Genomic DNA, 23,692 nt, shown 5'->3' on the forward strand with positions numbered 1-23,692 from the left:
ATACAAAGAAAGAAACGAGGAACAAAACACAACTAGGCTTCTACAAAAAAAAAACACAAATTGGAAGAATTTATATATATATATATATATATATCATATATATTTATGATAATATGAATGAAATAAGATATTTTTTAGCCATACTCCATTCCAGTAGGTGGCGGTAACGCATATCATACGTTTCCTGCTAATCAACTAAAGAAACCTAGAAGAATCAGAAGAGGAAGAAAAACATAATTTAAGGCATTAATAACGAAAATATAACCAATTATACGTGTCTGTCAGCGGTAATTTGATATAATGCAAAGCTTTTCTAAGCAGAAATGATTTTAAAACGCAGTTAAGTTGAGCAGAGGAAAAACGACGCGCTTGCTCTGTTTTTATGTTTTTAATGGGCTGCTGGAGCAATGAAGATCACGGACAGCCTGCTGAGGAGTTTTAAAGTTGCCAGGACGTATCGACTGAATTCAGAGAAAGTTAACTGTGTGGACTACAGCTCAAATGGAGAACATGCCGTTTCAAGCAGCGACGACGACTCTATTGTTTTATATGACATCCAGGAGGGAAAGTAAGTGGGCAGGTCAATGTTTATAAACCAGAGTCGTGTGAATATGAGTTAAGTTCTGATTATTTTCTGCTCCAGACCGTTCAGTACCCTGTACAGCAAGAAGTACGGAGTAGATCTGATCCGCTTCACGCAGAGGGAGGTCCAGACTGTGGTCTTCAGCTCCAACAAGCTGGACGGTAGGAACCTGCAGGTTACAGCCTATTGTTGTCACCACACGGCATGAGGTCTAATGAGTAGCATAAACTTCATTTTTATTAATCAGAGCTTGTTTTCTGTCTTCCAGATACAATTAGATATCTGTCGCTCACTGACAACAAGTTTATCCGGTATTTCCCTGGTCACACTGCAAGGTGAGTAATACGCAGAAGAGTCAACATTCAGCCTTGAGAAAGTATTCGTATTCCTTCAGGGGTTTTTTATTTCACATTTTGTCAAGCTACATCCACAAACTTCTAATTCCTATTTCAATTTAAGTCTGGACTTTGACTAGACCTTCCATCCATTCAGCTGTAGTTGTGGCTGTATCTTCCTAACAACTCCGACCAGCTTCCCCTTTTCATGCTGAAAAAAATAATCCCGCAGCATAATACTGCCATCACCATTGTTCCTCATGGAGATGGTGTGTTGATGTGCAGACAGAGTTAGTTTTGATCTGTGTGTTTGTTTATCACAGACATTCCCATAAAAATAACTGAGTCACTAATAATCCACAAACACTTTCTATCTCCACAATATCAAGTTATTGACACATGTAACGAAGTTAAGAAATATGTTTCTCTTAAATTTTGAACCTTTATTGGTAGGATGAAGTTCTAGATTTAATTAAAGAAAATCTATATTCAAATGGGTTTGTCAGTAAAAACTCTGTCTGTCAGGTGCCATTATTTCACTTTTGTTGCATTTTCTGAAAACTTTTCAACGTTTTCTATGACAGTAGTTTGGATGGTGGAGCATTACCAGACTAAGTTGTTTTTGCTTTATATGAACTGGCAGCTCCTTCCTGAACGATCAAAGTGAATTTTATTTTTCCAATCAGGGTAACGGCACTCTCCATGTCTCCGGTGGACGAGACGTTCATTTCCAGTTCGTTGGATAAGACGATCCGCATCTGGGATCTGCGTTCTCCCAACTGTCAAGTGAGAGTTTAGTTCAAGCTCCACTTTCCTTTACTAATAAAAACAAAGAAAATTCAAAAGATATGTAGGATGGTGGCGTTTCATTAAATCCTGTTGTCTTGCCTCTGTGTTTATTTGTGTCTCAGGGTTTGACCGATCCTTTGGGGAAACCTGTCTGTTCATTTGACCCGGATGGGCTGGTTTTTGCAGCTGGAGTGGAGTCACAGGCCATCAAACTGTACGACATTCGTGCTTTTGACAAGGTACAAATCACTGTCGGATGTGTGACCTGACCTTCATGAAGAAATGAAGGTCTGACTAGTGACATCTACGGTCTTCCCGTTTGTGTTAGGGTCCCTTTGCGTGCTTTGAGGCCAGATTAAATCGCGTCTGTGACTGGACTGGACTGAAATTCAGTGACGATGGGAAGCTCATTCTCATTTGCACCAATGGAGGCGCCGTTCGCATCCTGAATGCCTTCAGTGGTTCGGTGCTGCACACTTTTTCAGTAAGACTCATTAACATGTAATAAAGAGACGGGACTGGTAAATAGCTGGATGTGTCACAGTGTTTCACCTGATTTCAGGGTTACAACAATAACAAAGGCATCGCCCTGGAGGCCTGCTTCACCCCAGACTCACAATTTGTCATGATTGGTAAGAAACAGAACTTCTTCACTTGTTTAGGTCCCTTCCTGTCAGATGGGGGGGCAACACAAGGCCTCACACAAGTATTCAAGCATCTTGCATTTTTATTAATTTTGTCATTTTACAACTACGAACTTCCTAGGAGGACATTTGTGAGGATCAAATTTTAAGTCTTGTTTAGGCCTGTCATGATAACAAATTTTACTGGACAATAAATTGTCTCGGAAATTATTGCGATAAATGATAATATTGTTGTTTTGAGACAGTTTTCAAGTAATATGAAGGTAGTGGCATAATGGCGTGGCATAATTGTCAAAGATCATTAAACTGGAAGACATTTAAAATATCCAAAAATAAAAACAAAACAACAGAAACAACAAATAAAATGAATTATGAAGTCTCTGTAAACAAAATTGTCCTTCAAAAAAGGACTAATTGAGATCAAAGCACCATTTTTTGGTAGAAGGAGAGAGAAAAAAGGAAAACAATAAATTATGCAAATGGAAATTATTGAGCTTATTTTAATTGATCAGGCTTAGTCTTGTTACACAAATTTAGGTTGAATCTGTTAAATCTTAAACAGATTTAGGTCTCAGCCAGTTGTTGTCCTGCTGGAAGTCGAACCTCCGCCCACAGTAGACCTTTTGGTTTGTAGGCTTCACAGGATGACGAAAATAATTTTTCTCTGAGATTTTCAAAGCTCGGGTTGCTGTTTTCTAACCCAACCATTTTCTCCTCAACCTGGCATTGCCTGGTCTTCATCACAAACTGCACTGAAGCCTGTGGTCGTAACGAAGCAGTACGTGAAAAGGATAAAGGAGTTTGACCATTTGGGCCGGCGGTGTACACAGACTCTGTCTCGTGCAGGTTCAGAGGACGGAAGAGTTCACGTTTGGAGCACTGAAAGTGGGATGAAGGTGGCCGTGTTGGACGGCAAACATCCAGGCCCTATCAACACTCTGCAGTTTAACCCCAGATATATGACGTTTGCCAGCGCCTGCACAAACACGGTGAGAGCAAACACATTATATGACGCTCTCAGAGTTGCACTGCTGGACAAAGTGCTTCTGACTTTGCTGCTCATGTTTACTGTTTTCATGTGTTTTCCAGTCTCTTTGGCTCCCGTGCATTGATGACTTATAGAGGGCTGAAACAGCTTCCCACCCAGCAGTGAAGTTGGATATCTTAATGTGTTGCACTCCACTTTGGCACAGTTGCAACTTCTTAACCAAGAAATTCAGAAGTACTTTTAAATGTCGTTAATTTTGCATTTTAAGTTATTGTTCCTTCTGCGTCAGTATTATGTGAAAAGCTAAAAGATGCTGTCAGTTCTGGGTTAAAAAAAAAAACGTTTTTAAGACAGTTTAGGTGCTCATTTTTTATAATTTTATACCATGTCTTTTATACTACCTGTTCAATGGACAGTTTTTACTTAGGTTTTTAATAATAAACTGTTATGTTGTAAAGAGAAACTTTCTTTTTTCTCTTTTGCCATTTTTGTTTTTAGCATCCATCCATCTATTTCAGTCATAACATTTTACAAACTCCAAAACCTGAAACAAAATTTTAAAAAAAGCAAAACAAGTTTTTTTGAAAAGCACTAAAATGCAAATGTATCAATGAGACTCATTGTGTCCATATGTGATAAAGACTGAAAACTGTTATTTTTTTATGTCTGTTGTTCACAGCTTTGACAAAGATGGAAGTAGTAATGTTGAAACATGCCACTTATATATTTCAGCAATGTGAGAGTTAAAAAATAAAATAAACTTTAGTCTAAAGTGCAAAGTTTGGATGCTGTTTTGGGAGACTTTTGCTTTTAACATTGTTAATTTTCTATAGATTAAAATGTATGATGCTTAACCACAAAGTTTTCCAGTTGCATAAATTCACATTTAGTCAAACACATAGTCCTCATTTCCATGTAGTTGATTGTTTTTTTGTAGTATAGCTCAACGTAAATTGGCTCGTTGAGATGGTGCTATTCTCAGTACGTTTTCCATAATTATGTCACATAGTCGGAGTGAACGTTTGGATAATTTGGAGTATTGGAGATTGACCTGAAAACTGTCAGGTCAGTCTCCCAACACTGAGGATCAGAGACGGTGATGTGTCTTCGTGCATCTAAAACTTTGTCTTCCTGAAGCAGAGGAGAGGGGTGGGAGCCACGCTGAATAATGTATTCATGCTTGGGTAGTGTACTCACCACAGAGTGAATAATGGATGATCCCATCACAGGTAACCTCACAGGCACACACTTATCTTTCTCTTACCGACACCTGTGTGTGAGCGTGTATGTGTGTGAGCAAATCATGTGTGAATAAATGAAAGAAATCAAGTACAGCAGTTTAAATTTGTACCAATTTATTCTTCTTCTCTTTAAACTTTTAATAGTTCTGGTGTCTTTTTTCCGCGTTAGCTCGTTTTTGTGTCTGGTGATTGTGATACCGACGTCTATCCAGATATTTTACATCACTATGAAGCTCCTCTTACATAAAAGTCGGTGTGGTGTTTCATGCCAAACCGTGCCTTACTAAAGTACCGTTTCCCCTTCAATCTTTTCACCTGTTCATTCACTACAACCACAAACTTGAAGAACTTTATTAGGATTTCATGTAAAAGACCAAAACAAGATTGTGAATAACTATAACGGGGATCTGAAACAATTTTTCTTCTTCTTACTTTTTGTTTTACAAGTAGAAATTTGAGTTGCAGCTTCTGATGTGTTTTCCTTGCAGGATCGCCTTGCATGTTTATCCATCCGTTTCCCCATGAACTCTTACCAGCATCCCTGTCTCTACCTCCAAGTTTCAAGGTCGCCAATGTTTGCTCAGTTTGTTGTGTTTCTGCCACACTGCGTTTTTCACGCAGGCCACATGTTTGCCACTGTTGTAAATTTTTTTAGTGCTCAATAAAAAGTCGTCCAATCGACAGATAATCTACCTGAGCTGTGGATCTCTGCACCTCCTCCAAAGCTTCCTCTGAGCTGCACTGTTTTCATTTTGTGAAGCTGAATTGGATAAATTGGTAAAATGCTCAACACAGGGTTTGTACGGATGTTTGAAATCTTTGAAGCTACTTGAATTTCAATTAGATGTTTTCAAGGTTTGGAAAGTGATTGGTTTTAGTTTAAAGTCCTTGAAAGTTCTTAATATTCAAACAGCACAGCTTTGTAACAAAGTACAATCTAACATTTTATTAAAAGCCCAAATTTGCAGTTGAAACCAGATATTTGTATTTAATTTTTTTCCTCACCGTCTGAAGTTAAATCAGACTAAACTTCCCCTGTTTTAGATCAGTTAGAATTACCGAAATTATTTAATGTGACACATTTTTATTATTATATTTCAGTTTACCTTGTTCCTGCTATAACATGTAGAATACTATTACGAGACATTGTTAATAACATAATGTCATATATTAAATGATATATAATAATGAATTGGAACTGTTTTCTTTAATTTGTTTGTGTTATTTTAATCTCCAAAGTATGGTGCTGGAAAAGTAAAAAAAAAAAACAAACTTCAAAATGTTTGAATTTTGCTGTGGGAAAAGTGTCGAAGGTTGACATGTTTAATTACATTTTATTTATGGGTAAAATAGTATAAGTTACTGAATACTGTTTTTAGATTTGTATAATAATTCACTGAAGTTTGTGGTTTTTGCATGACAAAAATGTTGTGAAGACTTTATGCTAAAATGCCACTTGGTGAGTTTTCTGAGGTTGTACCTGTAGCTTTCCTGCTCTTCATTCATCTGCTCTCTGGTCACAGGCACAAGATGTACTGACTGCAGGTTCGTGGGAAGGGGGAACTATGTTCACATGTAGCGATCAGATTCTGGCCTGGTGTCACATTTCTGTGAATTTGAGATCACGCTGTTGCGTCTGCCTGATTGTCCATTCTTTGTGAAGGAGTGCTAAAATGTCATTACACGCAACACAGAAGCAGCTTCTGGAAACACAGTTTTGATCTCTGGCCTGAACATCTCTGGATCTCCAGACGGGACAGGAAGCGACCCATTTAAGACCATTACCGCAGCTGCCATCGATATGCAAAGTGTTTTAGGTCGCCCATTGGGGAGGCATATCCACTGACAGGGACATTATTACTCATTGGCCACACTTCCGGAGATTGTGTTTCAGGCGTTAGGGAGCTCCCGAGTCATCCTCCAGGCGTTTATGTCACTTGTGCGTGCTTCTGTGTCTGTCTGCCATCGGAGGAGAGGCCGCTCACCTGCAGGGAGAGAGAGGACACTGAGGACCTGGAAGGGGTCTCTGCTGCATGAGAAGAACGGGAAACCGTGCACATCGACTGCCAAAAGATGTCCCACCAAACTGGGATTATCGGTAAGTCGGTAAATCTAATTAGATTGGGGCTTTTTGGGGGGGTGATAATTTGCAGCAGTTTTGAGCAACAACTCTACAAACGTTTGTGTAGAACATTAGCAACTTCATCCAGTTATATTAAAATGACAAAGAGTCACACAAAATGCTGAATTGAAATGTCTGCTTGTTTGATAATGAACTCATTTATTCAGCAGCAGTGTGTGTGTAATAGAGTTCACTTACTGGAGCACTGGGAGGACTGGTTAACGGAAGTGTTCCTCTTTCTCACCTGATCTTACATCATTCATGAGGTCGCAGGGTTTGGTAACCACACTGACACCAGATCAGGAACTACAGCGAATAAAGATTTTCTGTGTTTAAAATATTTTTTCAATTTCTGAACTTAAGTCGGTTTTGTCGGGTCAGAGGCTGGCCGGCGTGTTGAGTCAGTTCTGAGTCAGTTTAGGTGACGGTGTGATGAATACCTGGCGGTGGATCAAATTTTCACTCCTCGGTGGAGCCACAGCTTCTTGCTTACCAAACTCTGTCTCAGTTGCTTTCACCTGCAGAACCACTGTTTGTTTCTTTAACTTTGTTTTGCCTTATATCTGATTACTGCAGCTACAGCCGAGCTCAAACAGTTCTTGGCTCAAGCGAGAAGAGGTTCCATCAGAATAATGAAGATCATAATCAGCAATGGTAAACATGTCCTCTGCTCACAAGCCTCTTGATTGAGTTAGGTGTAATTTATTTCTTGATTATTTTTTTTAAAATTATTTTCTTCTGCAGAGGAGCTGGTGTTGGATTCGTTCAGAGAGCCGGTGCAGAGCTGGGACCAAGACTACGATCAGTTTGTGCTTCCTCTTCTCACGCCTCAGGAGCCCTGCTACATTCTTTACCGCCTGGATTCCCAGAATGCACAGGGATACGAGTGGACATTCATCGCATGGTCACCTGACCAGTCACCAGTATGTCTGGATATAAGATATTCAGTTCTGCACAAGAGTAATTTGAACTTACAGAGAATCTGAGAGAAAATAAGCTGATTTGCTCCAAAACATTTTTATTTCTTTCAAATCTATGTAGCCAGATTCTCTTCTAATCTTTTTATGTTTTTCTTTGGATTTTTTCTGCTTTTTCTCTAATTTTTATTTCTGCCTGTTTGTTTTTTAAGTCATTTACTTTAATAACTTAAGTCATTAAGTAAATGACTTAATACCTTAATGACTTAAGTCATTTTCTTTTAAGTCATTTGACTTTTAAGAGAAATGACTTAAGAGTCTTAAATGATGTTTGAGTCATTTACTTAAATCCATTATTAGGCACAAACAGATTCTTAAATCCAATTGATGATCAATTATTTTTTCAGTGAATGACTTTAACAATATCCTGTAAAAACAAACTTGTTTTCTTTCTTTGATTTAGTCAAACGCAAAACATAAAAAACATTTTTTGTAGAAATTAGGTGAAGCCCTAATGTGACTTTAATAATAATATTAGGATTTGTAAGTGTTGCAGCCATGAATTGCTGTGTAATCTAAGCAAAGAAAGTGTACATCAAAACCAGTAAAGTATAATTAGTGTTTGTGAGCATAACATTTTATGTCTTTCCAAGGATTTTGAACTCAATGATCTCAACTTTGACTAGGCCATTCTAACAGATGGATATGCTTCAATCTAGAACGCTGTGTTGCAGCTCTGGTTGTGTTTTTAGGATTGTTTTTTTGGATGGATTAATGAAGTAAGAATACTTTAGTGAAAAGGATTTTACTTAAAAGCTACAAAAAATCCCTCCTGTGTGTTTTGTAGGTGAGGCAGAAGATGATGTACGCTGCGACCCGTGCCACACTGAAGAAAGAGTTTGGAGGAGGTCACATCAGAGACGAAATGTTTGGCACAGTCGAGGTGAGGAAAAAAAATATACTGAGGTCCACTGGCTGTCTCCTGAGTGTTATTAATCGGCAGCTTTTTGTTGACTCTGTCTGCAGGACGATCTGTGCTTTCAGGGATACATGCGCCACCGTTCCTCCTGCTCCTCTCCAGCTCCTCTAACATCGGCCGAGCAGGAACTACAACGAATCAAAATCACAGAGGTGCTCAAGAAATCACATGAGCTGTCTGGAGGTTTTACTGACACGTTTAAAAGTGACATTTTAATGAGAAGTTCATGTGACGAGCACAAACGTTTATGTTTTCTCGCTGATGTTTCAGGAGTAAAGTAACACAAAGTAGTCATTGTGAAGTGGAAGGAAAAAATATGCATTTTTTTGTAAAATATTTTACAATTACAAAATCTACAGCAGGGGTAGGTTATAAAGAAACACAAAAGCAAACTATGAACCTCTGACGGAGCACTAATTTAGTCCATTATACAAAAATAGAAAGACAATGGCAAGTAGAGCATCCAGGCAGAGAGAGGATTGATAAGTTCCTCTGGAGGAGCTGCAGAGATTCATAGTTCCAGTAGGAGTAGCAGAATGTGGCAAGAAAAAAAAAACTATTGTTGAAAGAAAACCGTAAACACAACATTAAACATGGTGGTGGAAGCATCATGCTCTGGGGAGGCTTCCATCTAGCAGAGACAGCGATAATAGGAAGATATTAAGCTACATATTTTTGTCATAATGTTCTCTACTGAATTTATCAGAGTGGAAAACAAAAATAAATGTTGAAGTCTGCAAGATTGATTATTATCTTTCACACAAAATAACAATAAAATACTTTGAAATCTGTCTTGTAAAAGTAAAACGAATCCAAACAAGTTAAAGCGCTCTAAATGTCTTTCCAAGGTGCTGCATGTAGAACGTGTTCATTGTTAGTGCTTGATGTAGTCTTTTTCCTTCCTTTTGCTTCAGGATAAAGTTGTCTGGGTAGGTTGATATTTCTTACACAAGAACTCGAGTCTGTTCATTTCAATTAACAAAAGTCAAAGAAAGCAACTGCTCTTTATTTTTGCAGGATGAACGGAGAAGAATTGGAACCCCAACGGCGCGAGCGAGGGTCTGTCAGCTCTGATCATCGGCTACTTCACTCATTTTACACGCTGCAGTAAGAGAGCTGGTTTCATAACGCTCTGTGTTTTTTCTCTCCAGGTCACAATGGAGTTTGGTTTAGACAAGAGAGCACAGACTCTTCAGGGTCTTGCGTTCCCTTTACAGGAAGATGCCAAACGAGCTCTGCAGCAGCTCAAGCACAAACGCATCAACTACATCCAGCTGGTGAGCACGGAAACAAAGCCACTGTGCAATCAGTGGGCAGTCTTTGTTTCACGCTGCCGTTTTTAATATAATGAGTTATATTTAAAGTGATTTAGTCCCTCAAAGTTTGCTTGGATATGTTGTGCTCCAGAGGCTGGATGTAGAAAGAGAGACGATCGAGCTGGTTCACACCAAACCCACAGAAACCCACGAGCTTCCCTTCAGGATCCCCACAGACTCCCCACGATATCACTTCTTCGTCTTCAAACATTCCCATCAAGACCAGCTGCATGAGGCGCTGGGTCAGTATACACTCAGCTTTCATGAGACGAGATGAAAACATGCAGAAAGATAAATGATGTTTCACCACAAATACGATTTTGTACTGGACTAGTTTTGAATATTTCCTCTGGTACTTTTGGCAAATTATCTCCTAAAATTTGTTTGATGTAACAATTTTTTAAAATCAAATTTAAGTTGACTGGACAACTCAAAAACCTTAAAGGAGATTTTATTGTGCAAAATGCACATTTTTTACATTTTATTACTCCTTTTAAATACAGTCTAAGCGTTTTGGGTTTTTTTTTAAAAACACCTAGTCGGTTTTTGGCAATAAATTAATGTTTCTTGGTGTCTGAAAAATGTGCTGTTTCAAAAACTTCCAGAATGTAACGTCACAAATCAGCAGGCATTGCCCATCGCCTAGCAACCCCAGCAAAGCCCAGCCCATTACCTAGCAACCACAGCAGAGCCCAGCCCGTCACCTAGCAACCCAAGCTGAGTTCTAAGACTCCAGGAGGCTGCTGGAAAAGACAAGAGTTTTGTTGTTGACTAACAATATACAAGCTGCTGTTGTTTTCTTGTTGGTTGTTCTAAAGAAGCTACATCTGCTTCACAAAGATCTACGGTTGTATAATTACGCATCTGTTTGCAGCAATTTTTACAGATTTAAAGTGACAGCGGCCCAAAAACAGCTCATTCTGGAAGGAGCTCAAAACAGGCAGAAATGACCAGACTAAAATTTAATTGTCTAAGAAGGATTTTGTTCAAAAAAATGTAATGAACATGTTTTGCATAGACCATAGATCTATCCTAACCTGTTCACGTAGCATAATAAGTCACCTTTAATATTACTTCCAGTAAGAATAGACAATGGTGGCATAATTGGGTTCTCTTAAACTCTTTGTGGTATGAATAATTTGGGGTTTAACTCTTTTATTGTGAATGCCTTTTTGAGTGATGTTTAAATTGAGCTGGTTTGACTTTCTTTATCTCTTTCAGTTACATTTAGAAGTATAAAAATACGGTATTTTAGCATTTCAGTGAAAATGGCATTTCACCACAGCGACTACCAAATCTTAGTGACTCATTGGACAGATTAGAGTCGAGTTAACCACGACCTTTCTAAGCGCGTCAGCTTCAGTGTTTCCCCACAGCTCACAGTAAACCAACCACATGCTCAAAGCATTACAAATCAGTTCTGTGGCTTCCTCTGACAGTGAATTAAATGATTGCGTAATACAAAAGGATGTCTTCCTCTGACGCACCCAGTGAGTGTTATTACTCATCGCAGATGTTCCTGCCAGCTGTACGAAGGTTTTGGTGTTTTCATTTCCTGCTTCAGTCTTTAGTTTTGAAGGAAGCTTAAACTGATGGAGCAGTATCAAAACCAAGTGTGAATAATTCTTTACAAAAAACTTTCTCAACCAAATATGGGATACAAAAGATGTTTTCCTTTATCTTAATTACATTTTAATCCTAATTAGTTGCTTTTGGAAAGCCAATTTACACTTCATAATGGGTAACAGGGAAGTATTCAGGTAGTTTATTAAATGGTACTCAGACTAGACTGAGCAACATGTTGTAAAAACGACTGAAGACTCTGTTGCCCTGCAACCTGCCTTAACTTAACTGGATTGCAGTGAAGAAAACTTGCAACTAGAAAGTTTTGAGTTTGGGTTTTGTTCTTTTCAAACATCCATGTTATGACATCAGAGGCAAATGAACTTCTGCTTGAATTAAATATCAATTTGTATGAATTATTCATCATGTGGCTGTTGTGTTTACTCTATATTATTAATAACTCGGTTAGGATTTACCTTGTAAGTATCTTTGTTGCTGGATGTCATATTGGTTATTAAAGTTGCAGTATGTAACTTTTATTAAAACATTTTTTTTTAATATTTGTTGAAACTGTCAACATGTTGTTCTCCCATTGCTCCAAATGCTATCTAGAAACAACCAATCAGAGCCAGGAGGAACGCGATAGTGCTGTCAATCACCCTTGCTGTGGCGCTGCTCATCTTACCACCTTCTTACTACTCCCCTTTCTTTCTGCTATGCTGTAGCCAGCATACCCTGTCACAATAAGTTGTTTCTCTCCCTTTAGCACATTGAGTAGCGAGTACATGAGGATGATTGACAGCGCCAAGACCCGCCTCCTGACTCTGATTGGTGCATTTCATCAGACGGCTTAGGAAGGAGGTGAAGGAAATCAATCTTTTCACAGTTTATCTGTCTCATAACAAAGTGCCACAACACAGAGACACTTTGAACAAATATGTAAAATAAATATATATATTTTTATATAAACTACATACTGCAGCTTTAAAGTAAGATATAACTCCTGTGCCCTTTCTGATCACCTTCATGCCTCCTCCAGTGTTCATATACTCGATGCCTGGCTACACCTGTAGTATCAAGGAGCGGATGCTGTACTCCAGCTGTAAGAACCGGTTACTGGACGAGGTGGAGCGAGACTACCAGCTGGAAGTCACCAAGAAGGTAAAAGTTAGTCCACATAACCAGCAGATTGATATTCAGTATTGACGACCACTGAGTCAGTCATTATGCCCTGGTTTGTTTGTTTGTTTGTTTAGATGGAAATAGATAGCGGCGACAGTCTGACAGAAGACTTCCTGTACGAGGAGGTGCACCCAATGGAGCACACCCTGAAGCAGGCCTTCGCTAAGCCCCGAGGCCCAGGAGGGAAGAGGGGCAACAAGCGCCTCATCAAGGAGACAGGAGAGAACGGGGAGGAAAATTAGACATTGCACCCATTAATCATATCCACAGAAATTTAGAAATGTTGAAGAAATGATCTCCTGTTTCACTACTAACCTTCAGGCCACTGATTCTCCATTTTTATTTCACTACAAAGTTTTTAAAGTGAAACTGAATGAAATGTAGCTCTCAGATACATTTCCCTCCCCATCTGAATCTTCTGCTGTCAACACACAGCCAAGGTTTTTACACAGCAAACATCTGAAACTGAATATTACTGCTAACTATATATTTAACCCCAATTTGGCCTGTTGTTAGTGTTGGTGCAGCATATTTGTGGAAATTTGAAGGCCTTTAAAGATGTACAGTACACTCAACAGTTATTGTTAACCGTGCAGGAAACCTTGCAGCAAATTAATCTTTTATCTCAGTAGTATGAGAAAACAAACAAACTTTAATTTTATTACATTTATTCAGTGGAGAAACACAGCTGGATATAACTAACCCCACACTGCTTGTGTAAAATAAATGTTATGGAAGCATATTTTCTACTCAATGTTTCAAGTTTATTAGACATGTAGGAACCTTTAATCAGCAATCAATAACATCCTGTATTCCTTTGGTATAAATATATTGTAACACAGAAGTAAATTTTTCCTTAGCCTCTCTTCAAAACTACAAAGACACTAAAGTGTTTTTTTCTTATCCTCCAAGTCAAAATGTCGCCATAATTGTAGATCTAATTGGTTTTTATAATGTGCACCTGATGTGATCCCACTGTGACTGATTTTTCATTATCTCTCCAAAAACAAAACACATAAATAAAAATGTACAAAAGTTTAAAACAACTGCAAATGGCTGAAAGATGATCTAGGCTTATCTCGTCATCATGCACAGAGAGCAGGAAATTAAGGAAGGAAAAAATAAATCTCTTAAGCTCTTGCAGTCACCAAATCTCCGTGGCAACCATTAGATGCTATCTGCATGCCAACCGGTGGTTTGGGAGACATGCTGAGAAAAAAAGCCTTTCCTCTCCTCACGTCCTAATTGTAAATCGGTGGAGTTTGCTAAACGCCGCCTGAGCTTTGACTGGTAAGATGAGACAATATTGAGCTTTTCAAGAATAAATACTTTTGTCTGATGTAAAACAAAGGAAGAAAACGTGGGAAAGTCCCTCACTGCTAAGCACGGTGTAGCCTTGTGATGCTGCGGGATTGTCTATCTTCAAAAGGCCTGGAGAATCTTGTCAGAATGCACAACAAGATGAACTCTTTGAAGAGTTTAAATAAGAGCCACACATTTAAATTAGTTGTCATTACATCTTTCAGTAGCGTAAGGAGCCAAATCAACACAGAAATTGTTTGTAAGACGCTAAACAACCTGCCTTTCCTTGGTAATCTACATTCCTAGATGGATGATCTACGTCATGAAGATTGTGCAAAGAGGAACGGTCAAAGATTAACAACAGGGTTGGCAGTTAGTGAGGACTGGCGACTGAAAAATAAGAAAAAATATCAAAAACATTGAGTTTTTCCTCCTTCCTGGAATAGCTGTAGTTCCAAAGGCTTGTCCTACTTTCTGCGTTTTCTGTAAAATATTTATTTCTCTGGGTCTGCATCACCATGAGACAGATTTTTGTAAAACATGACAATTGCTAGTTTAATTAATAATTAATTTATCTTGGTAGCAGACTGTGCAGACACCGTGACAAGAAATGTTGCAGTGATTTCCAAAATCCAGAAACGTCTGTCTGCAGCTTATGAATTAAATTGTTAGTATTAAAATAATAAAACAAATCTACATTTTAATTTCAGGGACACATAAAAAAGATGGCAAACTGTTGCAGATTCTGGTTGAAAGATTTCAGCACTGTTAATGGCTAATATTCACTTTTAAACCACAGAACTCGTGATTTCAACACACACTTGTCAGGTTGTTCTCAATTAATGGAACCACACTGGTGTGGGTCAGGTCCAGTGGGATTTTTCCAGTTGGAAAAACTGCTGAAGTCCTGGAAAACATGCAGCAAAAGCAGCAAAGAAGAGAACCTGGTCACAGTGACATGGTGATGTTTCACAAGATGGCGCTTTGCTCTTTAAAATCTCGGACTAAAAAATTCTTTGGAGATTTTTTTAAACTAATCAGAGGCGCTATTATGAAAATTTGGGATAAACAATCTGATTCAAATGAAAACCTTGCCTGGGGGTTTCTTTATTTTTCCCGAAACTTTCTATTGCTTTGCTGAAATAATTGATTCCCTTCTCTTATTTTAAGCGCCAGAAAACCAACCTAAAGCACAGATTTTTAACATCTTTTTGCAAACAATTTTAAATTATCGGAGCATTTTTCCTGTGATGTAAATGTGTTTTGATCGAAAAAGGCCTACAATGCAAAAACACAATCTCATGCCAAGTAATTTTGGTCTAGTTTGTAGTGCAAATATCTTGGAACATTTAAAATACTCAGATATAAGTAACTTTTCAGCAAGAAATAGGAGCTTGTTTTAAGTAAAAAATTCCTTAATATTGAGGAAAAAGTATTAGATTTACTGGCAGATAAGAAGTTATTGACTTAAAACTAGCTCCTATTATTTGCTAAAAAGTTATTAATTAATCTGCTTTGTCTTATTTCAATTGTACTAAGATATTTACACTAGTCCAAAAATAATTGATGAGACTGTGTGTTTTTCAGTGTACTGCATTTAATGGATTCAAAACGTCTTAAAACTTATTTTTACAGCTTAATTTTAATTTTATCGAGGTCATAAAGAGCAGCGGGAAATTGCTGTGAAATCTCTGTTTTAAAATGGATTTTCTGTCATGATTTCTGTGCTATTCTGACACTGCGGTGTAGCCTATCTGCATTAAATTTGGACAAACTACATTATCTCCTCCTCCAATCTATATTTAACAACATTTAAATGAAACTTGTTGTTTTACATGGTCATAAAATAAAATATTTTCTGTATTTCCCAGTGTTTGTTTGTGTGTGTGTGTGTGTGTTTTCGCTGACTTCCTCCTAACTGCGTGTGTGTAAGTGATATCCCACAGTCACTCGGAGAGCAGCAGCAGCAGGGGTCACAGGGTAGCCTGTGTTTTCCAAGAAGCCACTCTACCCAGAAGCCATGCGCTGTGCTGCTTTCATGCCTCACGGGAAACACGCCTGATGTGAACATTTCTTCTTGGAAACAGGGTTTCCAAGCTGAACAGCAGCTTTTCAAGTGGTCATTATCTCAATACATGGGAACTACGGGCCGGGTTAAGATGAATCTTAGAAAACGGGCTGACTCGAGATAAGAAGTTGATTTCCAAGAAAACAGGAGCTTCACCTCAAGCAGGACTTTCAAGTAACAAACAACCACTGACTGAAAGATGGTAGTGAAATAATTACGAAATCTGATAAGGCACCAAAGCATTTTTATTTTTACAGAAACAACTAACATTAAATAAATTCAACTGAGTTTCTAAATATATATATATATATATATCAGCTAAAAGCTTTAAAACTCAAGATAAGAATGTCATGATATAATTAAAACTGCCAATGTTTGTGTTTCTGTTTTCACTGAACTGGATAACAGCATGCCACATTTCATCCAGATCAAGTCACAAATATTACAGGAAGTAGTACTGGCAGATTTCAAAGTAAAAACAGAAAGCAGTCCTGGTTAAATCTGCATGAACCTTTATTCAGGCAAATTCTGAGAAACAGAAACAGTTTCAAACTCCAGATGTAATATAATCTTTGATTATATTATCAAAGCTACAGCATAAATAAAAAATACATTAATACATATTTATTATTTATTAATATGTTATTACATACTAATTACAATAACACTGGATTACTAATTTTAAAAATCTACAATACTGAGCTGAAAGTAAAGTTTTTCCTGATGCAATAGAGATGCAATAGAGACTCAGATCTAAGATGATCGCCTTCTATGGAGGTCTGAAAGTGTCATAAATTAAATCTGTTGCTATTTTTCAGCTGTATAAAAATGTACACGTATAATCTATAATTAAGGAAGATTTCTCTAAAAATGTTTATGCTTTTTCAAAAACATTTCATGGTTGTGTGCATAAAACTATGTATTTTATTTATGTATTTATTTCTTAGATAAGAGCCTAAGGTTGCTGATTCTTTATAGTAAAATGCCTAAGATGTTGTCTAAAAAAACCACACAATCATGCATGCAGAGCTTGTTGATGGTGATTCATCAAAATTGCATATTATTATATAAATACACCCAGGACAAAATAACCATGCAATCATAACTAACAACAATTTAGAGAAAGCAATTAACCAAAATGTGAAGTACCTGGAAAGCACATGGGGAAAATGCAAACTCCATGAAGAAAGACCCAAGCCTGGGCCACCGTGCAGCCCTTAAATGTATTAACATACATAAATCATTATTTAATGACGTATTACTTTAGTAAATAGGGGCACCCTCGGTATTCTATACCCTCCTCTCTGTATGGAATACCGATAGTACCCCATACAGAGAGTATCAGTGTTTTCCCTAGTCGTGAGTTTTTGACATAAAGCTTTCTGATCGTGTCTGTATCTTATGTTGACATTTGTGCGGAAAGCGGTATGTGTGTGTTTGTGTTTGCTTGACGGACCGCCGCGATCTGTGACTGCGGGCGCTGAAATGCTAAACCTTTCCTGGAATCGGATTCCCGGGAACCTCCAGCTGAACCGACTCTGCAGCAGCACTTTCCACAGAGCTCACTCTGCAGCTGTGCTCTCATTTAAGCAGAGGAGCTTCTCCTGTCCAGACTTCTGGAACCACTAAGACGTTTATTCACTGGATTTAGGTTATTTTTTAGTGGTGGAAATTATTTTCTTTCGCCTTGATTTCAGGTAAGTTTATGTCAAACATATCTTCAGTATTTGTGGACGTTTGAATGTAATGCATGTGCTGTAGTGGCTGTTATTTGTTTTTTATTCATGCATTGTTTCCCTCTTTCCCGTGGACTCCCAAAAAATAAAAACTCGTTTTGAATGAAAATATTATCAAGCTATTTGACATTATTATTGTGCTTTCTGATGGAAACATACAATAACATGCACTATGGATGATTTCAGCACTTTATTTAGTTGTTTTTAATTTAATTTAGTGGCAATCAGAAATTTACATAATCTCATTATGGGAGGGAATGCCTTGAACATTTCAAGCTTTAATAATTTAATTGAATCCTTTAGATAAAGCTCCAGTTATTTTAGGAAATAAGAACTGACTGAACAAGTTTGAACTTATGGGGGATTTTCCAACAACAATTTTACATACAGTCCTAGTATTTATATTATATTATTTGAATAATTTTCCCTTGGCAAAATAAACTGCATGCCTTTGTAACCACCAACAAGCTTTTTAGATTTTGTTTTTCTTGATATTTGAGCAGTTTTCTTAACCGAGATGGAAACATTTATTTAAATTGCCTGGTTTGCTAAGCATAGACAAAACTTTTTAGCAGTCTGTAAATGTTCATTAGTTTTCAGCTTTATTAAGAGCAGCTATAATGTGTTTGCCCTGTTGGATCACCTAATTGTGTCAATTTCATAACAATCTAGCGATGAACTTGAAGCTTTTGCATCCTTTTTTTTCATTTCCCTGTCTGTTTTGTGAAATCCAACATTAGCAACGACTGCAAACAAACCCTCAGCATAATGCTACCACTACCATGTGCTCACATGTTGCTAACTTCATCCATCTACTTTTGTGGATCGCAAGTTTGTGTATGACTTGATGGGTTAAAAGCTTTAGGGAGCCCCAGGACTGAAGCAGCGTCTGCAACCTGCAGTTCTGAGCTGCAAGCAGCTTTTTCCAATTTGGCTGACAATAATAAATAATCAATTAACTCTTTTAAATATAGACATAATTACCAATGCAGGTTATTTCACAGAATAATTGCACTGAAATCCAGGATAGAACTAAAATTAACATCAATATTTTTAGATCTAGTTTTTTTTCCTTTTGCCATTAGGTTGGAAACTGTGTGTGCTAAACATAAATATTCTGAAATAATAAAAGAGAATGCTAACTTTTTTTAAACCTAAATATAGAAATAAAATTGTGTTCCTTTAAAACATCACAACAAATTCCTCATTGTAGATTTTTATCAAAAATTATAGTTGCTCTATTTCCTGAAGTTGGTGTAACATTTGTGGCTCTAAAGTAGTTTTATTTATCGGAACTGAGGGAATAAAGGTTGCAGACCCCTGAACCCGGAGCAATCATAGCATGATTCAGCAGATTCAGCTTTATCTCTTAGCATTAGGGATAGCAAAGTCTTGGATGATTGAAAATAAACCTGCAGAACAATAACTCACCTGTGAAAGTCAATTCTGTTATATTTCCGGCCCTGATCCAGTGTCAGGCCGCAATGGTTGCCCGTGCAGCGACCATCTTGCATCACGAGGAGCCGCAAAGTTCCTGCTACTCACAACCCTTACCTCCAGCCTGGCACCCAGCACAGGACCTCCAATGCATCACCACCAATTTCCAGTATCTGCAGACCACAGGTAAACCAACACCTGGATCAGAAAGACACCAACTCACATCACTTATGTTACTCAAGATGAAGGTCACATCTTGGTGTATTTCAATGACTATATTACATCGCCACATACAGATGGTAACGCAACTACCGTAACTAGTCTTTTGGGTATGCAATACAGAAAATTGTACCGCATTTTAGGTATTTGTGAACTTAAAATGGATGGTTTCATTCTACTCTGTATCCTTAGAATCAGAACCAAACATAGAGAAACAACATTCAGCTTAGAGAATGTTTCAGTTCTACTAATCTGGAACAAACTTCCAGAAAACCTCAAAACTGCCGAAACACAGAAATCCTTTAAATCAGGGGTCTCAAACTCCAGTCCTCCAGGGCCGCTGTCCAGCAGTTTTTAGATGTGCCACAGGTACAAAACGCTGGAATGAAATGGCTTAATTACCTCCTCCTTGTGTAGATCAGTTCTCCACAGCTTCACTAATGACCTAATTATTCTATTCAGGTGTGGAGCAGCAGAGGACTGGAGTTTGACACCTGTGCTTTAAATCAAGGCTAAAACCGGTTTAGAGCTTCATTTGATTCATAATAACTGGAACATTGATCACCATATTTGATGTATGTTGGCTTGATCATTTTGATGATCGCATTCAGAAAGTGCAACATTTATTGCTGTTTCATAATTAGTTACTGTATTGTGTTTTCATGATATAAAGGACGAAAACATTTTTGAACTGCCTTGTTGCTGAAATGTGCTGTGAAAATAAACTTCACTTGACAGATGAAAACATTTCTTACAATGAACATTTAGGAAAATTGTAATTTCCTAAAACCTTACGGGTTTACCAGAGACCCAAGCTTTCTTAAATCCAGCCTTGCATGATGCCAAATGTAAAATCCCTTATGGGACCCAAGCACTACTTTTACAAATAAAACTAAGAAAGTATTTGGTATGAACAGTTACTCAAGTACTGAGTAACTGATCAAAACAAACAAACCAATATTTAAAAATTACATAATCAGACAGACCAAAATACAAAGCTGTTTGGAAATGTTCATATCTTAAGGACTAAAATCAAAATAATTTGTATAAATAACATTGTTACAACATAACAAAGTCAGAATTTTTTTTTTTTAATGAAACTTTAACAAAAACTGCAGTTGTGTTTCTGTCTGCTGAATTTTTATGAGTAACTTCATTCAGTGAAGTTAGTCACAGTGGGTAGAGTATCAAATATTTTACTCAAGTGGGAGTAATGATACTTCATAATGAAGTTACTTAAATAAAAGAAAATCTACAATGTTGTAAAAATACTCCTAAAAGTATTTTTTTCCAAAAGGTGTCTAAAAGTTAATGTAACTGAGTAAATGCAATGAATTATTACTCGACACTGCTCATATGTAAATGGTGTGGAGGGGTCTTGTTCTTAGTGCTGCCTCTGTAAAACAGACTAAAACACATTTAGCATTTGTATCAGTTGAAGTAACACAATTAGTGTTGATACGAACTAGTCTTGTCTTAAAAGACAGAGCCTGACATTTAAACTATTTTCTATTCTCCAGGTTGGTACTGGGGTTCTATCTCAGCGAGCCAAGCTCGGGAAGTTCTCCAGTCCAAGTCTGAAGGGACATTCCTGGTGCGGGACAGCAGCCACCCTCAGTACATGCTGGCCCTTTCAGTAAAGACCCGCTGTGGGCCCACCAGCGTGCGCATCGAGTACAACAGAGGCAGCTTCTGGCTGGACTCCACGTCGCCTCAGTTGCCTCACCTACAAGCGTTCCCAGACGTTCCGAGCCTCGTCCAGCACTACACCGCCTCAGGCCAGACGGCGCAGGACCTGGAGTCCGTCCGGCCCCAAACCAAGCCGGACCCAGTGCAGCGCGCGGCTAAAGACAGCGGCGTTCCTCTTAAGCTCCTGCGTCCGTTGCACAACGTGCAGCAGGGTTTTCCTTCTCTGCAGCACCTGGCACGCCTCGCCATCAACAAACACACAAACTGCACCGACCAGCTGCCCCTCCCAAAGCCGCTGCTGCGCTTCCTGCAGAACTACCCTTTCTTCATATGAGCCCGGTGGACGCAGAGGGACAAAGATACAGGAACATGGTTGGGATTCCTGTCCATGACTATGGATGTGGAGCTGTGTTAGATCCTGCATCAGATTCACTGGAGCACAGGGAGAGAAGACAGAGATGGCCCAAGTACAAGAAACCTCAACGTTACTTCACATAAATGAGTAGGGCTAACTCCAGAACAGCAGCTTTTCCTAAAACCGATTTCTATGTTTACCTTAGCGACTGTGAAATCTGCAGTGATTGCCAACATGTTTTATTCTGAGCTGCAAAAGAAAACCTGTGGATTTTAGATGGTTGGCAATGAGGCAGAGATAACTTTACAGAATAAACCAAATTATCTGAGCTTTTGAGTTTGAAGAACTTTAATCCCTTTAACACTGGAGAAGAAGGTTAAAAATGAGTGGTGGTCATGTTTATGTCAGTCTTAACACAGTGCAGTGTGTGGTAAATATATGCTGCAAAACTGAACCAAATCAGAACTGAGGATAATTTACGTCTTGTTTCTGTTGGACATGCAGTTCTTTTGCAAAAATATTTCTACCCCTGAACTTTTTCACATTACCTAATTTAATGTATTTTATTAGGATTTTAAGTTAAGACCAGCATAAAGTAGCACATAATTATGAAGTGGAATGAAAATGATGTTTAAATTTTAAAAAATAAATAAATTACAAATAAAAAGCTTTAAAACCAGGACATGCACATGTGCTCTGATATTCCAATAAAAATCTATTGTAGCCAGTTGTACAAGTCACCTACTTAGTTAATAGAATAATCCATCTGTGTGTAATCTAATTTCAGTGTAGCTTCAGCTGTTCTGTGAAGGCCTCGGAGATTTATTAGAGAGCATTAGTGAACAAAGAGGGCAGGGAGAAAGTTGTAGAGAAGCATAAAGCGGAGTTAGGTTATAAAAACAATATTTCAACCTTTAAACATCACACAGGGAGCTGTCATCAAGAAAAGAGTATGGCAAAACTGAAACCCCCTATAAATGCTAAACAGATCCACAGGTCAGGTGGGATAATCTGCCATGCGTTCTGAAAATCTGGAAGAGTTGCAAGAATAAAGTTTTATTGAGAGAAAACTGAGAGATATCCCTTCAGCAGTTTACCACAAACTATATGAGGGACACAGCTAACATGGAAGAATGTGTCCTGGTAAACTGGGATTTAGAAATGTCTTTTTGGCAATTTGTGGTGGAAAACTAACATTACACATTACCCTGAACACATCACACCTCTGGTACGGTGATGGCAACATTAGGCCAGGACGGTATGGCTGAAAAACGTATCTTAATACAAAACTTTTCATATCAGTCAATATCGCTAATTATTGAATTTGTTTTGTTTTAAATATCTGAAATACTGCCAAACTGGTGGTGTGACCGTTCCTGTTTTATCCACAACTCCTTCTCAGGCTGTTGTACTTATTTTATTCCTTCACTCCACCCCGTTGTTTATTGTTTTTTAACAGTTATGAGGCACAGTGCCAAAATTTTGTCGGTTACTCAGCAGGCTGTTGCTAGGTAACCAAAGAGTGAGTGAGTTGCTAGGTAACCAAAGAGTGAGTGCGTTAGTTGATTTCAGCAACTTTGCTAGCTATGGTTAAGCGACTAAAGCCTTTCCTCTGCCTACATCCCCCAGAATGCTGTGCGGTTCTGAATTATGGAAAATTCTATTGGATGTATAATCTATTGATGTTGACCACATGTCTATTGTAATATTTTTTTTGTTATTTGATTGGCAGTGTCATGAAGTGAGGTTGATTTTCCTCATCAGAAGCTGGAACAAGGAAAGATTGATGGGGAAAAAAATAAAGGAAACATTTTGTGATTAGAAGCTGCGAAACACTTGAGACCAGGCTGGTGGTTCGCCTTCCAGTCAAACAACAGACAACCCTATTTATGTAACCAGTAATGCGTCAAAATGACTCACAGTCAAAGTGGTTCATGCAATCTACATTGAACTGGAGCTGCTTTACTACAAAGAAAGAGAGAAAATATTAAACTCTAGATGTGCAAAGCTAATAGGACAAAATACAACAATTACATTGAAAGCTGACTTTACGGTGCGTTGACACAGAGGGGGCTGAATATTTCTGCACATTAACACACATTTGAGATTTCGTTTTGTAAAAGAAATGAATAAATTGCATTATTCCCCTTCCATTTCATAATTATACAGCACTTTCTGTTGTAGACAGTGACGTTTATGTACAAGAAAACACTTGGAATTATTCATA

General features: G+C 38.0%; 2 protein-coding genes across 6 annotated transcripts; both read left to right on the plus strand.

Annotated features, from left to right (window-relative positions):
- The first annotated feature begins 162 nt into the window (after positions 1 to 162).
- twf2b (twinfilin actin-binding protein 2b) lies at positions 163 to 15,824 on the plus strand. 4 transcript variants are annotated; one of them, XM_028003236.1, is made up of 17 exons: positions 163 to 568; positions 644 to 744; positions 852 to 918; positions 1,605 to 1,704; positions 1,830 to 1,946; positions 2,036 to 2,191; positions 2,270 to 2,339; positions 3,198 to 3,340; positions 7,452 to 7,625; positions 8,467 to 8,562; positions 8,646 to 8,750; positions 9,513 to 9,527; positions 9,616 to 9,657; positions 9,750 to 9,875; positions 10,006 to 10,156; positions 12,517 to 12,638; positions 12,734 to 13,401. In XM_028003236.1, exons 1-17 carry the CDS (start codon positions 408 to 410, stop codon positions 12,899 to 12,901), a joined length of 1,914 nt encoding a protein of 637 aa, XP_027859037.1. In that variant the 5' UTR covers positions 163 to 407; the 3' UTR covers positions 12,902 to 13,401. The 4 variants fall into 4 exon arrangements, with proteins under 4 accessions (XP_027859037.1, XP_027859035.1, XP_027859033.1 ...); XM_028003232.1 differs by lacking the exons at positions 163 to 568; positions 644 to 744; positions 852 to 918; ... (3 more) ...; positions 2,270 to 2,339; positions 3,198 to 3,340 and adding exons at positions 3,548 to 6,678; positions 7,279 to 7,356 and having other exon boundaries at positions 7,447 to 7,625; positions 12,734 to 15,824; XM_028003233.1 differs by lacking the exons at positions 163 to 568; positions 644 to 744; positions 852 to 918; ... (4 more) ...; positions 3,198 to 3,340; positions 9,513 to 9,527 and adding exons at positions 3,548 to 6,678; positions 7,279 to 7,356 and having other exon boundaries at positions 7,447 to 7,625; positions 12,734 to 15,824.
- A 1,646-nt stretch (positions 15,825 to 17,470) lies between these two features.
- cishb (cytokine inducible SH2-containing protein b) lies at positions 17,471 to 21,794 on the plus strand. Of its 2 annotated transcripts, XM_028003237.1 has the most exons (3): positions 17,471 to 17,726; positions 19,238 to 19,388; positions 20,942 to 21,794. In XM_028003237.1, the coding sequence occupies exons 2-3, from the start codon at positions 19,250 to 19,252 to the stop codon at positions 21,442 to 21,444; spliced, it is 642 nt and encodes a 213-aa protein (XP_027859038.1). In that variant the 5' UTR covers positions 17,471 to 17,726; positions 19,238 to 19,249; the 3' UTR covers positions 21,445 to 21,794. The 2 variants fall into 2 exon arrangements, with proteins under 2 accessions (XP_027859038.1, XP_027859039.1); XM_028003238.1 differs by lacking the exon at positions 17,471 to 17,726 and having other exon boundaries at positions 19,197 to 19,388.
- The last annotated feature ends 1,898 nt before the right edge of the window (positions 21,795 to 23,692 follow it).

The sequence above is a fragment of the Xiphophorus couchianus genome, chromosome 20, assembly GCF_001444195.1.
Source record: "Xiphophorus couchianus chromosome 20, X_couchianus-1.0, whole genome shotgun sequence".
NCBI classification, from domain to species: Eukaryota; Metazoa; Chordata; class Actinopteri; order Cyprinodontiformes; family Poeciliidae; genus Xiphophorus; species Xiphophorus couchianus.

Bases quoted from the DNA above. Each gene is read 5' to 3' on its own strand.
- twf2b (XM_028003236.1), top strand. From the start codon at position 408: ATGAAGATCACGGACAGCCTGCTGAGGAGTTTTAAAGTTGCCAGGACG. The intron at 1,705-1,829 runs GTGAGAGTTTAG...TTTGTGTCTCAG, and splicing joins TGCGTTCTCCCAACTGTCAA to GGTTTGACCGATCCTTTGGG. The intron at 12,639-12,733 runs GTAAAAGTTAGT...TTGTTTGTTTAG, and splicing joins AGCTGGAAGTCACCAAGAAG to ATGGAAATAGATAGCGGCGA.
- cishb (XM_028003237.1), top strand. From the start codon at position 19,250: ATGGTTGCCCGTGCAGCGACCATCTTGCATCACGAGGAGCCGCAAAGT. The intron at 19,389-20,941 runs GTAAACCAACAC...TCTATTCTCCAG, and splicing joins CCAGTATCTGCAGACCACAG to GTTGGTACTGGGGTTCTATC.